Here is a 12,538-nt window from a genome sequence, read left to right as displayed (position 1 = left end):
ATATATATGCAAGACATGGACAACGGCTTCGCCTTGTGATTTACAATATATTTTAGAGAGAATGAGTTCTTTGGGAATTACCTGGTGAGCAGAACAGCTACGTCATGGTGCAGCGGGTGTTCGTCTCCTTTCATGTTGAGTTTCTTCTGCCATTTGCAGAAGCTGTTCAAGCTGTTGTCGGCATGGTGTGTAATCTTTAGGTCTTCCTTTTAGGCATCCATCATAAGTACAACAGGAAAAAAAAGAGAAGGAGAACAGAATGTAAATATTCCTAAAACGATTCAAGTTCAACTAAACTACACCATCAGTTCTTTGGTTAATCTGATACTTTAACAGAAACTTTTTTTTTTAAAATGATGCATCATGGCAATGGACAGAGGAGGAAAGTTTTTTTTTTTTTTTTTAACTGATGTTAATGTGTGAAATGTTCCAAACAGCAGAGAAAGATTAAATGACTAAACTTAAACATACTGTGAATCATTTTCAACACGATTACAAACAGAACGGACTCGCTTTCCACACAGAAAAGCCAGAAGAGACAGTCATGGTTAATTCGGTCAAATTAAGCAGCGGCATACAATTAACTTTATCTGCAAAGGAAAAATGTTTATCCACGTCATTTTAATTGACACTATAAACTCTCGAACGTCTGAGGCAGAGACTCACTCTAATTAACACGTCCGTGCGGATGCTTGTTGTGCATACATTTTTCATTAAATTATTTCATTTTCATGGCATCAAACACTGACGGAAAAAAAATTGGGAGCTCAAACAGGTTTATGTTCCTCTTCAAACACATGGCTCTAATTAAAATGGTCCTAAGTATCTCACACCTCTATGAGAACGCCGCAAAAGAAAAGAAATAAAGAAAAAGTTGAAGGGTAGATTGATCTACTGCATCAGATGGGATTAGATGAGATAAATGCATCTCTCAGATGAGGACATTTATATGCAGCTGCAGCCAATTAGAAATACTTATTCGTGATGTGCTGGAGGCAAAAACCACATCATGAAAGTTAAGATATGCATTTATTTTATACTTTAGTTGGTTAATCAAGTGAAAATTAAATGGTAAATCCACAAGTGCACTTGATTGTATTAAAAGAAATCAAGATAAGTCAAAAGTGGCCTGAAGTAGGCTCTGAATGTCTAGACTGCACAGTAAAATGCATACCTTTCTGTCGGTCAGTGTTTTTAAATGATCAATTTTTATTTATTTATTTATTTATTTTTTATTATATTAGACATAAAGGCATAAAATATTCCAATTCTCTGAGAATCTGAAATTGGGGTTTTATTAGTTGTGAGGCGGAATCATCACAGTTATTAGAAATAAACATTTGAAATATAATCAACATGTTTGCAGTGAATCTAAACAGCGGCATATTTAACTTTTTAAATGTTAATAGCTAAAACAATTTCCCTTTCCCAAAGATTTTGTGATTTATTTAGACGTGTGTGTTTAGTGTTTCACGGTGGCCTTGTTATATGCAGACATGTATAGTTAAGAAATCATTTGGAGAAAATGTGTCTGACGTGAACTAAACAAGTGGGAACCGTATCCATAAATTACAAAAAATAATAACAAAACTAAAAAAAAAAACATGGAAAAGCTGCGATGCTTTCCTCACCCTACTACGAGGTAAAGCATCCAACCCAGATCATCATCTAAAGCTCTCCAGGACTCACTTGCTTCAGTAAAGATTCATGTTGATGCTATCAAAGTTATTGCGCCATAAAGGGATGCATCCCAGAAAATAAATAAATAAATACTGCTGACGAAAGTCATCAAAATGTTTCTTGGCAAATTTGAATTGGGCTTTTTTTCTCCCCCTCCCCCCCCTCCCCCCAGACTCCAGGAAAGGGTTTCTGTGGAATGATGAGATAAAAAAGATGAACTTTTGGGTCTGGTTACATCAGGTGTAAAACTACCACAGTAGTTTAGAAAGAGAACAAACATGTTGCAAGTCAATGTCTGAATGACTCAAGATCTAAAAATGACCTAAATTAGCTTTGGAGTAGCCTAGTTAAAGTTTAAATGCGATCGAGGAAGATTACATATTCACACAGCGTCAGGTGAATTTCGGTAGCTTGTCTCTTAAAGCTGCAGAAGGTAACTTCCATTAAAAAATACATGCATATTTTTTCTCCACAGATTATCTGTCTCACATTGTCAGGACGTAGTTGACAGTTTTATCAGAAATGTGGAAACCTGCAGCTTTAATAATGTCATTACATTTTCAAAACTGTCTTTGTATTCACAAACGTTCTTTGTCTCATGAATTAATAACTGATGATCAGGAACATGTAGGTGTGACAAAAATCAAAACAACTAAACTTGTGAGGAGAGAAATACTTTTTCACAAAATTGCATAATCATACCTATGCAAAGAGATAAAAACAAAACTAATTTATGGTTTCAGTAATAGTAAACATTAAAAATAGTTTAGGAATTTAAGGAACAGTCAAGTAGAGCAGTCCTATGTTTTCTATGCTGGCTTTTTAAACAAGCGAGGCAATGAGGTTAACAAATAAAACTGAATTTAACTCGAAGGCTCTGAAATCCAGGCTGTGACCTGCAGTGATTATTTTTAATTAACCATTTCACACTGCAATCAGTGTTGCCTTGCAGAAATAAGTTTAACCTTGTGCAATCTTGCCATCACCTCATCAACACACAACCAGGGCTTACCTCATCCTGCTCCAGAAGGATGAGACGAACAACCACAACGTTGATTGCATTCCCAAAACACCCCCCTCTGAAAAACCCCCCCCCCTAAAAAGGAAGGGGGAAAAAAAAAAAAAAAAAAGAACCACATGATTTCTTTCTACTACGACACTTGCAGGGATATCCAACCATCAAAACTCGGTTTATCCTACAGAAGGTCACATGCATTCTTCCTCAAATTAAACCCCAAGGACACACACACACACACACACAGACCTACGGCATGTCACAGAGAGAGAGACAGAAAGGAGGAGAAGATCTACAAAGAAAAATAAAAGACAAAGTTTGCTTCGTGCTGTTAGGCTTCCTGCTGATCAGCAGGATACGTCAAACACGCTGCATCTATAAAAGTGTTTACTGCTTATAAAGTGTAACCTGCTTTGCTGCATACGGTGCAACCATAAAGTACAGACAGCTCGTCACTTTTTCTATATTTTGTTGTTTTACGGCCTTAATTTTATTTTTTTTTATTTATTTCAGACCGTTTTTTTTAAAAAACAAGAAAACAAGCAATCCAGAAACAAGCCTTATCCCAAATTACTTAAAATGAATCAGTTTCATACCCCCGTCATGCCACAGTGGATAAAAGATTGGCATTTTTTAGAAATAGAACAGAATAACGTCTCAATTATTTGACACCTAACTTTCAAAGTTAACATAAAGAGGGAGTGTGAACGCTGCACAAGTCGTCAGTCCATCACAGTTCACAGGATGAAAAATAAAGACATGCACACATACGCACTCACACCTCAGGGCAATTTAGAGTGACAAATTATGCAGTCTCAAGTTGTTGTTTTTTTTTATTGTGGGAGCAAGATTGATTACCTGCAGAAAACCCACACATGCATGCGGAGAATATACACACTCCAATTCAGAGAGACACCAGGCCAGGATCTGGACCCAGAAACTAAACGCTGCAACTTTGCAAAGCTAGTCAGTGGACATCTGTGTCCACTGATGTCCACAGATGTGACATCAGTGGACACCTAATGTCATATCTGCCAACCTATGGCATATGTGACATCAGGTCACTCTGGATGCCATAGTGAACTGGCATCCAGAGGTCACTATGGGATCCACTGAACTCTGGATTAAACCCCACTGGCCATAGAACCAGTACCATAGTTCACTGGTTGCCAACATACTGCCAACCTATGGCATCCAGTTCACTCTATACATGCTGACACATCTAATACCAGCCATTTTAAATCCTACAAGCGTAGGATTTAAATTAGGGTTAAGGTGGTAAGGAAGTTTCTTGGCAAGTCTAAAATACACCTATTGACTATCGATAGCTATTTCACAGAAAGATCAGAATCCTAAGACCTTAAGTTGGTCAGTCATGCAGTGGGTAGCACTGACACCGAAAGTTAAATGAGACGATACTCAAAAAAGTAATGCAGACCTTTCTATTGTTTAAGATTGTGCAAGCTTTTCTATAACCAGCTTTGTGTTTCATTTACCCTCAGTTTCCTGGTTTTGCTTCAGAATACTTCTTGGGCCTCATTTGCAAAGATGTTTGTATATTGCCTTCTAACTCAAAGTGTACACTTTAATTGAAGAAGTTGTGTATGAAGAGACATGTCCAGATGTGTAAATATGTATGCAAATACCAGCTGTTAGGTTTGGAAGGGGTCATGCACCATTTTGTGGGCAGGCAATTTTTGAGAAATATGAATGTAAACAAGACTTGGTGTCCATTACACAGTCCATGGTACCGGGATAAGGGTCTAGTTCAACAAGTAATATTTAGCAGTGAGATAAATGTTTAGTAGATCAATATTGCCAGCTTGTTTGACACAGGTGTACTGCATTGAGGTACGAAAATATCTCTCTGGATCCCTTAATAAAGTTGAAAACTTTAACATTTAAAGGAAAAATTTTGTCTTCCCCTAATGAACCATGTCTTAGGAACCACTATAGGTCCCTTTTTAACATGTGGCTGGATTTGGGGCGCAAACGTCGCTGTTCAGGCTGTCGGTCAGCCTGGCAGAAAAAACACTGCCTGACCGATAATGATGTTTTTTTTCTGCAGAGGTTGACCAGGAAACACCAAGTAGAAGCCAATCAGACCATCGATGTGCCTGCAGAATGTGGAACGGAGAGGAACCACCTGTACTCCGTCATCTGTGGGGATTCAAAGTTGACCAATTTCTACTCACGTTTAATAAAAGGGGAACAAACGGTGAAGGCTGCCAATGAGCATGTCTTCACTGCAGACAGCGACATGTCCCAGAACGGTTTGATTTACATTTATGAGAAATGATTATTTACCTGATGTTACAGTTTCTCCAGCCCCTCCTCTAGAAGATGAGAAAGGTGCCTTTGGAGAGGAGCTAAAAATATTAAATTCAGAAGAAGAAAAAAAATCCTGGAAGACCTAATTAGCAACCATTTTGAGGCTGGAGAAATCTGACTGGGACCAAACATGTATCTGCCTTAAATTTATGGGACAAAAGGGTAAAAAGATTTGGCAGGTTTCTTGTTTGCAGGTTTCTCTCCGGGCGCTCCGGCTTCCTGCCATAGTCTGAAATCACCACCGTTTAGTTAATTGGTCTCTAAATTCTCCTTAGGCATAAGTACAAACATTAATTTGTGAATAAAATATCAAAAATGATAAATATATACATTTGCTAATCTCATTCTGTCTGTTTTTATCCGTCATATATTTAGTGAAATAGTTTCAATTATTCAGAGGATTCCATTTCATTGGGAAATTAAAAGCAAAAGCAGGAGAGGAGAGATTTGGCATGATGCACGATGATTTGTTTTTTTCCCCCCTCTAAATATTAATACACCAAGTCTTCATACCTTTCGCTGTCGGATCACGTCAACGTAACTTGTTGCATAATTAACCTTTCAGTCAGTTCATCTCTGTTGCCTCCAGCTCTGAGGCTGGAGCACGATGAGATGAAAGCTGTGAAATCTTGAATGCTAAAAGGAATGCTTGATTTCAGAATGAGACGATGCGCTCAGATGTTGGGCGTTTTCTACTTTAAGGCATTAGGAACAAAGTGCTGTCGAAAACAGTACAACGCCTGCTCAACCTACAGCCGCGACTGTGACGCGTCTCGATTTGAGGAAGGCTGCGGTTGTTTAGAAAGCTGTTCCAGAGGCTGCAGGAGGTAAGTTGAGGTTATCCAGAGAAGAAAGGAGATGAATTAAATGCTTAGAGATGGGCGATAAAAATGTGAGCCTCAGCATCAACAAAACTAAAGCTCACACGGCAGCAGGAAAGCTGCTGAACCCTCATCACAAAACCACCAAATTCTTAAAGACTCTTGTTTTTAATATTACATCCCTTACTGCAGAATAAATTACATTACATGACAGGTTTGGGGTAAATGTAAGTTCCATACTGTAATAAAAGCAAGAAGCTTTTAAAGTTTGGTCATGGAAAAAGTCGACATGCTAAACTGTAGCATAGTAGCTTAGATTTTCTTTCACAAAAACAAGCTAAATGTGCCACAGAGACATGGAAACTTTTACACATTTTTATTTATGTTTTTTTAGCCCAATCTATGTTAATTTACACAAAAAAATGAACGAAAGCTCAGAAACTCCCTTGGGTGTGCAGGAATGTTTAGATACATTTTGTCGTACATCACATGGAGAACTGGGACAACATCTGCAGAATTACAAACCGGAGCTGGACTGACAATTTTTTTATAAAAGAGAATGAGGGATCATGTTCCATCGAGAAAGGAATCAGACTCCTAAAGCCTGTGCAAACTTTTCCAAACAAACGCCACAGATGTCCAGGAGTACATTGTCCTTTTTTCCCTCCTCCCAATTAAAACATGATATAAAAATTAAAAAAATGATACAAAATCGAGGGGAGCTGAGTTGAGGGTTTGCTAGACCTGATGATTTGTCGTGACCGTGACATTTTTGTCCACACTCCATAATCAACGCTGCACATTAGTTTGTCCAATGTCAAATAAATACAGAGAATTAAAAAGTAATAAAACATATATTTTAAAAGTCTCCCAACATTGCTGAAGATCATAAACATGCAACGTCCTATTTTTATTTATTTTTTGCCCTTCATGTTCAGCACAAATGCAAGAAGCACATTTCAGTCGAAGAAATTGGTTTGATACTTTAAGGGTGGAACTACCGTGTTTCCCCGATAGTAAGACACCCCTGATTGTAAGACGTATCGGGGGTTTCAGGGGGGTCGGCTAATATAAGCCGTACCCCGAAAGTAAGACATATGTCTTACTTTTTGGGGAAACACCTCTCATCTAGCTGCGCGCCGCCTCCTGCCCACGTCCGCACCGTCCCCCCTCCATACGTCACCGTGTCTGCCACCTCCCTCTGATCTTAATGAGCGCCGCCTCCTGCCCACGCCTGCGCCGTCCCCCTCTCCATACGTCACCGTGGGTATATAAGACATATCCCGAAAGTAAGACATAGTGGGGCTTTTGGGGATAAAAAGAAAGTAAGACACCGTCTTACTTTCGGGGAAACACGGTAAGAGTTTAAAAAGCAATGTTGAATTTAATTTGTGTCTGCTAGCAGCTGCAACAGATTCAATCCCAGGTGCAAAAGAGAGACGTTGATTTGGCGCAACCAACACCTGCATCTTAATATAGGAGAGGAACGTGGTCAGTTATTCAGGAAGTGTACATTAAGTTGTTGAATCCGCAGCTTGAGACAGTCTCGACATAAACGAAGACGTTAATCAGAATGCGGCTCCAAGCATCGCAGATTTCCCTGGAGTCGGTAACAATGGATGTGCATTTAGGCTATTTTTAATCCACGTCCCCCTGTCAAAGTTTCTATTGTTTCTACGTCGAGATTTATGACAGAGCGGAGGTTATTTTGAACTGGTTGAAATTATTTTTGTCCCACAGCCACTTGTACCGCTTAACCCAGTGGGCACGTTTTGATTGGGCAGAGAAACCATTTGCACTTTGGTCTCGAAGTCCACATCGTGTCCCAAGAATTTTTTAGAGAGTCATTTACCTCGGCCGCCACTTTTAATTAAACTTATTGATCCTAAACATCCTGGAGGGACTAAAATAATTAACCATCAGGTCACAATATGAAGGATGTTGGGGGGGGGGGGGGGGGGGACTCATTTTGGTCAAGCCGCTGTGAGCACACAGGACGAGCACGGCTCCAGAATACGTATGCGCCGCGCTGCTGGTACACACAAAGACAAACATCAGTGATGAGACAATGGAGCAAACTGTGTCGGAGGAAGATGATGACATTATTGTTTAGATACCAGAAAGAACTTGCTTTCCCTTGAGGCTCTGATATATTGTTATGGCAAAGCGGGATTGTGTGGCGCTTTAATGTTCAAAGCTTTAAAAGACCTCAAACAAGAACGAGGAGAGGAAGTGGAGAATAATGCCTGCTTCCTCTGTGTAAAATCGTCTGCTAAGTCAGTTAAACCGTCTCCTTTTCATCAATGAATTCCCCTTCCTGATGTTCTCTCAACTCATATGACGGCGCCGCAGTTTTCAAAACACGAGGAGAGTGCTTATAGCAATCCATTAGGTGTAAAATAAATTTTTTTAAAAATCATAGAAACTTCACAGTAGATTAAATATGAATTGAAACCTGATATAGATTGTTGTTAAGACAACCACATTTAGATCTTGGATTGGCTATTTTGCAAATATATGTATAACAGCATTGCGCACAATTATTTCAGCTTTCTAAGCTGCATTTTCTTTCGAATAAATACATTTACGGAAGTGGATTTTCTGAAAATAATTTGAAGTCAAGTTCCACTGAACACGTCAAAGAGACGGGGATCCACTGGTTCAATTCAACAGGTTTTACTTATAGATGGTGTTTGACGGCCAAATTCAAGATGTTTGCCTTCACGTACTCAGGGGTTTATGTGGTAGCAATCGGCAGCATGTTGCTTTCTTTCTCCACACGAGAAGCTAATTAATGTTCTAAATGACTTTTAATGTCACACTGCAAAGTCTTGAAGGAAGTCTTAGAAATTACCATAAATGTAGGACAGAGGTCAAATATTTAAGACAAAACTAAGGAGTATTTTCTATTTAATGGTTTCAAGGGCATTCCCAGGAGACATAAATGACTTGCTACATAAAATACAAAACTTTGAATGTTTTCCTGTTTTGATGTAAACCTCTACTCCAAGCTAAAAAAAACAAAAAGCCCTTACACACACCACCGTCATTCAAAAATATGTGTGTGTACAAGTTGATTAACCTGAGGAATCAGACTTTTAAAACCTCTATTTTTGTTGTGTGAACCCAGCAGTCCTGTGTCTGCCTCTGCAGCTGAATGACTCTAGTGGAGAGCATTTCAAAGCAGCAGGGTTTTTTGTTTTTTGTTGTTTGTTTTTTTTGGGGGGGGGTTTTGGCTGTTGTACGCAGCAGCTCTGTAGGAGCGGTCCGAGCTGTGAACTGGAAAGTCTACAGCGCTTAAGGCTTGTTGATGGGAATGTAGAATGAGGTGTGATCTCTGCTTTGTGTTCCAAAACAACAGATAACAAAACCTGCTGGTGGTTTCTACCGGATCAGGCTCCTGTCAACAAAACATCCCTCCACATGAGCTGCAACAGCGGACCTTGTGTGAGGATCTGAAGTTAGAGAGACGAAGGCTGCCACTGGACTAACAAGGTACACCAAGCCATCAGAAAGCAGAACTGCTGGCTTGAAATCAAATTAAAGTTCATATTCATTTTTTTACATACATTATGAAAACAAAAAAAACAAAAAACTTGAAATTGCTACATTGAGGTTGAAAATGGCTGGAAAAATTACCTCAACAAAAATATTGAAATGCCTTCACTAGTTTAAAGTAAAGAACAGAGCTGCATAATTTCATTTATTTGAAAGACAATGGATTAAAAAAATTGCAATGACAATATCTATCATCCCTCAGCTTCTTAGCCAATAAACATCTGAGAATGAAGACCGATCCAACTAGTGAGCTATGTAATCAAAATGCGGTGTCTGACACCTCAAATGTAATATCCTATCAAATACTGCGTCCAGCGTGTCCTTTGAGATAATTATATTGCTCCCACCATGGCTGCAATAATGAATGCAATTCAATTTTGTGCGCCTCTGGTTATTTAGGTCTAGTATTTATTAAAACACCACATTTCTTGCATTAATGTAAAAAAAAACAAACAAAAAAAAAAAACTAGAAAGTGTAACTTTTATTAAGACATACCGTAATTTTAAAGAGTCAACAAATTGAGGACCATGTGAAACAATCTCCTATGCTGTGCTTCATAACAGGAAGAAAGTTCAGCCTCTTTCAGACATCAAGGAGGGATTTAGACACTATGTCATGGTGTCTGTTTTTTTTTTTTTTTTTTTTTTTTTTTAGTGGGTTGAATTCAACCTGCCAGCGTTAACACGCCTCGACTCGCGTTGTAATCACCTCGCTGTATCATTTGATTTATGATATGGTATAGTTGCTGTTGCACCTCAAGAGTTTGATGTAGTAATTATATCTGGGCTGTGCAGCCAGATGGTCAGGGGATTTTATGCGAAAAGAAGAAGAAAAAAGAAGAAAGAAAAAAAAGAACAAGGCGAGACAGTGCACCAAGACAACAGATCCCTGAACTTCAGCCAAGTGAAGCTTCTTCAGTTGCAGCAATGCTTGAAAATAGAAAAAAAGAAAATAAATCAAAAAAGTTTTACACACATTTATGTGTTCAACCTTAAGATGCTTCTTTGCTGCGACCCCGCCGAGCTCCACTCCGTGCCTCATTTGGTTTTACGATGGCGGTTCGATATCTGAAAGCTCATCAGTGCTTGATGAGCAGCAGCTGAAAGAGTGGCTCATCATAGGTTGATGACAGAATGTTCTGTGAATGAGGCAGTCTGTCAGTGGTGGGTTTCTGTGTACCTGCTTCTCTTTCTCCACTTCTTTCTCCCTTTTAATGCCACTCATCTCTGCCGGGGGTGGAACTGCTCCTCCTCCGTTACTATCCTGGGGTTGCAGCCGTTTTTTCTTGTTATGCATCCAGTCTTGGATCCTCTGCTGCTCAACTCCTAGAAATGCCTACCAGCAACTTGTATTAAGCCTCCACCAGAGCGTCTCTTTGAACTTTTATTATATGCTCGAAGGTGACCTATTATGCTTCTTTGAAAAGGTTAGGATAGGTTTCTGGGCAATACAAAACATGTCTATTACATTTTGTGTGCAAAACCATTCTTCGATGATGAGATTTTAGTCTGACAATTTTGAGCTCCATTCAGAATGAGCTGTTTTAGGGCCTTTCGTCACTTTAAATCCAAATATGCTGCTGCTGACCACACCCCTCCAACTCACACATGAAAATGGTTGCATACAGTTGCACAATTTTGTACATCTTTGAAGAGCAGAAGTAGAGCCTCCTGCATAACCAACGAGAAAGCTGCAAGCAGTTTCTGGGTAGTAAGTCAATAACAAAGCACTTGTCTTTTCCAGCAGCCATTGTACAGCGCATATAGCAGTAGAACCAGCTGACCAGATGGGCTGGAGTTCAGCTTGAGTTGCTAGGTAACTGGGGTTGCTAGTAACAGCACAGTGCGTAGTTTGTGACTTAATCGGGAGGTTTTTGAAATGACTCATTTTCCAGACAACAACAAACAAACTTTTTGCCAAAAAATGTCTGGGTGATTTTTATTTTATTTTTTTAAGCACTTGGGCTGCTTTTAGATGCAGTTTCCAGTCAAATAAAAGTAGAAACTAACTACTGGTAATCATATCAGGAAATTATTCCTTCACTTAAAATATTTTACCATAGAATAATCTATTGGGATATGTAGTTAAATGCACACCAATACTTCTCGGCAAACAAAAGTAGAAACTAACTACTGGTAATCATATCAGGAAATTATTCCTTCACTTAAAATATTTTACCATAGAATAATCTATTGGGATATGTAGTTAAATGCACACCAATACTTCTCGGTAGAAAAAGAGAAACAAAGCTCTGTTTCTCTGTTTAAAATACATCATAAGGAAAATACACTGTAGTCTCATGGACAATCCTTGGAAAGACAATTAAGGCTAATTCACCTTTCTTTAGTGCTCTATCTCAAGATCAATGAGTAAGTGTATCACAAGGCTATGATCAGTAGTACACTCTCGCACCCAGAGCTGCTAACGTTGTCACGGTCGTTTATCAGCAGGCTGTAGCATCTGGCAACCAGAACCACGTATACCATAAAAACCTGTAAAAAGACAGACAGTGCAGTCTTCTGCATTTCAGGGAGACTAAGCTCTGCCTGTGATGTGAGAATGTGTAACCTTAATGCCTAAAACAGCTGTGAATGTCAACACCCCCACTCGTCTTCTTCATTGCCTTTAGCAGTCCCTTTTAACTTTTAAACGTACATTTGTCAGATTAAGTGGGCCAATTTATCAAGCTGTCTCTTAGCCCAGTGTTGGCAGGCCAAGATTAAGGCCAGAACAAAGCCAATGTCTCTAACAAACACAGCATACATGTATTTTGATCTTATATTCTTATGATCATGTCATAATTTCTCTTATGATTTTTTTTTTTTTTTAATTGAAAGTAAAACTCTTTGAACTCCACTTATAGAATAAGGGGATGCCCTGGAGTCACACAGTTTTCTCCTTACTTGTCTTTGCATTATTTGACACACTACTCCTTTGCAGTTGTGCTATGTGCAAATGTGGGTTATTATGAACTGACTAAAGATTTGTTCTTTCACGTTTCCCTTAATTCTTGGGATTGAGAGCTATTCCTGCAGGTTCTCATTTCTTTTCCTCACGGAGTAGCTTTTCTAATTCCTCTGTGGCAACTTGACATCGATCATCTCGCCAACACGAACAAAACTGATCAATGTC

At 39.0% G+C, this 12,538-nt stretch overlaps 1 protein-coding gene across 2 annotated transcripts in view; it reads right to left on the bottom strand.

Moving 5' to 3' along the window:
- The window catches only part of adamts7 (a disintegrin-like and metallopeptidase (reprolysin type) with thrombospondin type 1 motif, 7), a 154,169-nt gene that overhangs the window by 105,851 nt on the left and 35,780 nt on the right, over positions 1–12,538 (bottom strand). For both annotated transcript variants that reach the window (XM_015040163.1, XM_015040164.1), the window contains exons 5-6: positions 2,693–2,776; positions 82–206 (exon numbers count right to left, since the gene is read on the bottom strand). In XM_015040163.1, coding sequence (XP_014895649.1) covers positions 82–206; positions 2,693–2,776 — 209 coding nt within the window. The remainder of the gene's footprint in view (positions 1–81; positions 207–2,692; positions 2,777–12,538) is intronic.

Source organism: Poecilia latipinna, unplaced genomic scaffold (genome assembly GCF_001443285.1).
Source record: "Poecilia latipinna isolate Pla-1442-1.1 unplaced genomic scaffold, P_latipinna-1.0 Scaffold498, whole genome shotgun sequence".
NCBI classification, from domain to species: Eukaryota; Metazoa; Chordata; class Actinopteri; order Cyprinodontiformes; family Poeciliidae; genus Poecilia; species Poecilia latipinna.
Note: the sequence above shows the minus strand (reverse complement) of the source record. Positions and strands in the feature narration are given on the sequence as shown.